The 5,413-nt window shown below is 36.7% G+C and overlaps 1 protein-coding gene across 1 annotated transcript in view; it reads right to left on the minus strand.

Moving 5' to 3' along the window:
* CCDC102B (coiled-coil domain containing 102B) overlaps positions 1-4,267 on the minus strand; it is a 228,951-nt gene extending 224,684 nt beyond the window's left edge. The window contains exons 1-3 of the mRNA XM_023534108.1: positions 4,070-4,267; positions 3,675-3,815; positions 3,230-3,386 (exon numbers count right to left, since the gene is read on the minus strand). Coding sequence (XP_023389876.1) covers positions 3,230-3,243 — 14 coding nt within the window. The 5' untranslated portion in view covers positions 3,244-3,386; positions 3,675-3,815; positions 4,070-4,267. The remainder of the gene's footprint in view (positions 1-3,229; positions 3,387-3,674; positions 3,816-4,069) is intronic.
* Between the last annotated feature and the right edge of the window lie 1,146 nt (positions 4,268-5,413).

Raw genomic sequence — 5,413 nt, forward strand, 5'->3', positions numbered from 1 at the left:
CCCTCCACCTCTGCCTCTCCCGGTGTGACCGGCATTATGTCATTGTTCTGACACTGGCCCAGGTCTCTTCAGACCGACCATATTACAACGGAGGATGATACAGATTTGTGGTGAGGCTGTCCATCCTGAGAGACTGCAAAACGTCTCTGATCCAAACACACAGTGGCGCGGGCAAGTCCGATCACGGAAGCACAGAAAACTTGCTTAGACGCTCAGGTCCCACCTGCTGGAACTCTGGAGAACAGGCGGAGGTTTACAGCAAATACCCAAGCACGAGGAAGCCCACTGAAGCAAAGCAGAAGGTCTTTGTTGCTCACATCAGTACTCTAACTTTACTCCTCAAGGGCCTGTGTAAACTTAAAGCTAAGATGAAAGAAAATAAGAAAGCTTAGAGCAGAGATAAAGGATGGAATAAAAATAAAAAACAGTACGCAGCATCAACAAAACCCAATTTTGTTCTTTAAAAGATCAACAAACTGACAGCCTTTAGTTAGATGAAGGGCAGGGGTCGGGGAGGCAGGCTGAAGGAGGGGGCTAAGAGGCAAGGATAGGACAGACTAGAAATGAACGTAGGGGAGGAAATGGTTTTAAAAGAATACTATAAACAACTGCACACCAAAGAAATTACATAACCCAAATGAAATGGACAGATTCCTAGAAATGCACAAACTACCAAAATTCACTCCAGAAGCAACAGAAAATTTCACAGACCTATAACAAGTAAAAAAGAAAAAAAAAGTGTTCAAAAACTTTTCAACAAAATAAAGCCCACAACCAGAAAATAGCTAAGCTAGTGAATTCTAAAAACAAACAAACAAAAACACACATCGACAAAATTCATGCGAATCCTTTTTAAACTTTTCCAAAAATAAAAAGAGGTTCCACTTCTTAACTCATTCAATGAAGCTAGCATTACCCTGACACCAAACTAAACAAAGATATCACAAGAAAACTACAGACCAATTTCGTGTGCAACAAATCTCAACAAAATTCTAGAAAATGTGTAAACAAAATGTGATATATCCATATGTCGGAATATTATTCGTCAATAAAGGAACACGTAAAGCATCTTCGTACTATCATTCAAAATAACTTTATCAAAATTGAGATAAGTCAGATGCTGAAGATTAGTTTTTCACATATCCACTCTACCTGCCTTACAATTGTCTTCAATTCTTCAAAACTGTGGCCCTAGGTTTTCTCAGTTTTTGTTGTGTTCTGGTGTTTTCTTAAGCTTTCTCCACTTTCGTGTTTGCAGTGATAAATCTGGAAAGGATGCACTGAGCACTATAAAAATTATTTTGACCAGAAGTCATAATCATTTCTTTACAGTCATGCTCCAACTCTGAATTCCTTCAGAGCAGTTCCCATGCTTTGCTAACCTTTTATCTCCAGTTCCCAGCACAGTCACTTGACAGGTATTAGGTTTTCAATAAATACATTTCGAATAAGTATAGTTTACTCAATGAGTTATGCATCAGAGATTTGAATAGCTTTTTTTTTTAAAAACAAAGACATATTTCAATTAATTGAGTGACTCTGGGGAAAGAGTTTCTCAAGACAGTATGACTTTGTCATTTATTTCCTGATTTAAAAAACAGCCTTTGGCTCATGATACCCAAAACCCTACTCAGCTCTGATTTGGCCACACCTGGCAGACAGCAAACTAAAACTGGGTACGTCTCACATCAAATGGTGGCAGCTACTTATTTATAAACACGAGATTGCCATAGGTAATAGAAGGCCTTCTTGGCAATCAGATTCATACAAAAAGGGTTTATATTCAACATGACCTCATAAAGAGTAAATTGGTTGATAAAAAAGGAAACAAAACTTAAATAAAGCTAGATGATGTTATATATGGAATATTAACCAAGAAAATTTCTTTGCTGGCAAATAAAGATTTTAAACTCAGTAACTAGTAACTTTTGTCATTAATTAAAAACAATGTGCTAAGACAGTAAGGCTTATGGGGAGGAAAAATGTTGATTATTTCAAGATTTCAAAGTACATCGAATTACCATAAAGTTGCTTTTCTACTACTCGATCACAAGTACATCTTGAGCTATGCCTCTCATTTCCTTGCCAGAAACTGCTACCTCACTTGTTAAATTTATTAGTCAGTGGTTTAATTAATACCCTCATGCAATCAATGAATATACACATGAATTTTAATATGTATAATTCAATACACATATATTATAAAATATTTTATCTATATATATTAAAAATAAGTGGGTAAACTATAATATTTTAAGTGACAACTATGAGCAATATTGATTATTTAATCAATATATATTAAAAATTATAGAATAAAACATATATTTTAAGTGACAACTATTGGAATTACTGGATAGAAAGAACAGGATAGCTCAACTTCTCTGAGTACACCTTGTTTAGCAGATTCAACTTTCAGACCATGTAAATCAAATTAAAACACAATCGATCTCTAAAACTGCAAAATAAAATGAAACCAATAAGCTTACATGCATATCAGGTTAGTGGCAATGACCACACAGGGACTAACAATTCCAAGTTATTTCAATTCCAATAATTTGACTAAAAAAGCTGTAAAAATGTTAAACTATTTTCAATAGTCATGGTGATGACTATTGGTAACGTTCTTGGTAATGGCGTTGGTAATGTTATCCAAGACTGTTGTGTATATATTACGGACAACACAAATAACATATTTAACCTGCGATATGTTAATATTATCACTTCTAGTATCTTCAAGAACCAGGATTTAATGATATAAAACTATACAGTTTATAAAATATATATAACCTAGCTTTGTTAAATAAAAGGGCCAAGAAACAATGGCAACCCTGTAAGCAAAGATGACCCCTTACACACAAAGGAAGCAGAATTTAAAACTGGAACAATTTAAGCATGAATTAAAATAATAACTTCAAAATAAAATAAAATAAAATAACTTCAATGCTGCCTACCGAAAGATGCTAGTGAACACCTGAGTAAATAATTGTATTGCTTTAAATAATTGTATCTGTTAAAACTGAATACAGGTTTTACGCAAAGCTGCTAAAGAATGGTCATACTTTAGTATTCATGTACTGCGAAGATAAATTTAGATTAGGATGCCATGTAGCAAGGGTTTTCAGTCATTTAATTTTTTTATAAATTTCAGTAGATACATTTATATGAAAACTTTATGGAAAAAAATTAAGATCTAGAAGATTAACTTTAAAAACCTTTGAGTAAATCTGACCTGCTCTTTACCATGTGTGAAGTGAACTAACTTCCTGGGTTCTGCAGGACGCATGGAATGAGCCTTCCCTCGCTGCCTGGCCCCTCTCCAGCTCCCCGGCACTTCTCTCTGCCTCCTTATAACTCTGGAGTGCAAATTCTTTACAGCTGTAGACATCCTGTAACACGGAAAACAATGACCAGGTTTCAAATTTAAGGGAGGAAAGCAATCCAATTCCTTTATCTTGGCATTGTTTTTCTAGTTAGGAAGAGACAACTTCCAAGAATGAAAATATCATATGTTGCTTTGGAAGACGTTCTTAGAGCTAATGATACAGTTTGAGTGCATGCTGATAATGATGCGACCCTTTTCTTCACTTTGTAATTTTTCTTTTAGATTCCACCTTCCACGGTCTATGCCTCAGGAATGAAAACTGTAACATTTATTTGCCCATTTACCTCCTCACCAGAAAGCTTTAAGTCCCTTTTCTGGACTCATCCCAGTTTGGTCTCTCTTTTTTAAATATATTTTTCATCTCCTTTATCTTTTTTCTTCCAGAACGTTTTGTTAAACCACAGAGTTTCCTGGGAATGTGTACCAGCTCTCTCTGAAAGAGAAACGTTGATCCCATTCGTTTAATTAGTCTGTTTGGAATGATCCAGACGAATCTAGCTATGTTCAGTGTTAACATTACTTCTTTCCTTGAACTAGACAAATTATTTCTAAATCTCAATTCCCAAATAAACAAAAAATTAACATTCTGATTTTTTAAATCATTTATCAAGAGATAGTCTAGCTCAATGAATAATAAACAACTTGTTAAATAGTTCCTCTTATTTTACAAAATTAAGAACAAATTACCCAGTTTCTTAGCAGTCCAGATTTTGCCCAAGCCTGTAAAACATAAAGCAAATGGAAAGTTGGCCATAATGCTTACAAAGCAAGCCAAGCCAGACAGTTTGGGTCAAAAAGCAACGTTTTTTACCCAGCGCTTAAATATTAGAAGTTATTCACAGCTGCAGATAATTTGTACGCTACAAGTTCTAAGAATATGGTGCTGAGTATAGCTTTGTCCTAATTATCTGGTTTGGCTGCCTAAGCTGACCAGCTTTACAGGCTGATTTCCAACTTTCCATTTCACCTTGTGCTGGCAACAAGAAAGACTTCAGTAAATAAATCCATTCGAGTGAATAAATCTTCATTCTGTTGAATGGTACTAGGTTGTGTACAAGGCTCTGGAGGGCTGTGACTTTGATAGCTGAGCCAAGGTGCTCAAGTTTGGGGTCGAGAACTCTTGGATCTTTGGCTGATGTCATGGGAGAAGAATTTGATTCTGCTCCTCATTACGTTTGATTGTGTACCTGGTCACATTAATCTCTAACCTTGGAAACGTGAAGAACTGAAACAATAAAAATCAAAACAATTGCATGGTAAAACGGTAATTCGAAAGCATTACAAAACAGGAGACATCGATTTACCTTAAGTGGCTGTGACCAGACATTTAAGAACTAAGCATCTTGAGAATTCTCACTTCCAAGCGATATGCGTGTGTGTTTATATTTCATAGTAACAACTCACATGTGCAGAAATGTAAATTTCTCTGTTTTCTTATGACTAAATTCAACTTTCAGGTGACCTGAATTTTGACCCCTACTTCCACTGATGGTAGAAAGCTCTGATTTTCCCCAGTTCAAGGTAACTCAGTCACGTCCACGTTGGAAATTGAGACCTTGTCAGTAGATATCCAGATGGATCCACGGCCACCTGTCTGCCTAACTCCAAAGCTCTTCATCCCCTGACACCACCTCATTCTGTAAAGCAGAGGACCCCTCACCTCATTTTACAAACTCACCCCGTGTGACACAAGCATTAAAATGTGTATTCAAGGTTCCTCCAAGGCTCCTTCCCCTTTCTTTTCATAGGCGTTACCTGGGTCCCACCGAGCGAGAGGTAAACAGAAGCATGTGATTGTCATTCATCCTGAGTTGGAGATGTGCGCCGTCTTAGTCACTGCGATCTTGTGTCTTACTACATCCTGGTACTTGCAGGTGTTTCGAAGCAGTATCTGCCACAGGTGTCACCAGTCTCTTACGGCAATTAATCTTGACTTGTCACACATTCTACACTTTCTCATTCTGGCGCACGGGTCTTCTGAGGACTTCCTCTCCCATGACAGGCTTGGGAACCATGTAGTACGTTGAATTC

The sequence above is a fragment of the Pteropus vampyrus genome, unplaced genomic scaffold, assembly GCF_000151845.1.
Source record: "Pteropus vampyrus isolate Shadow unplaced genomic scaffold, Pvam_2.0 Scaffold119, whole genome shotgun sequence".
Taxonomy (NCBI): domain Eukaryota; kingdom Metazoa; phylum Chordata; class Mammalia; order Chiroptera; family Pteropodidae; genus Pteropus; species Pteropus vampyrus.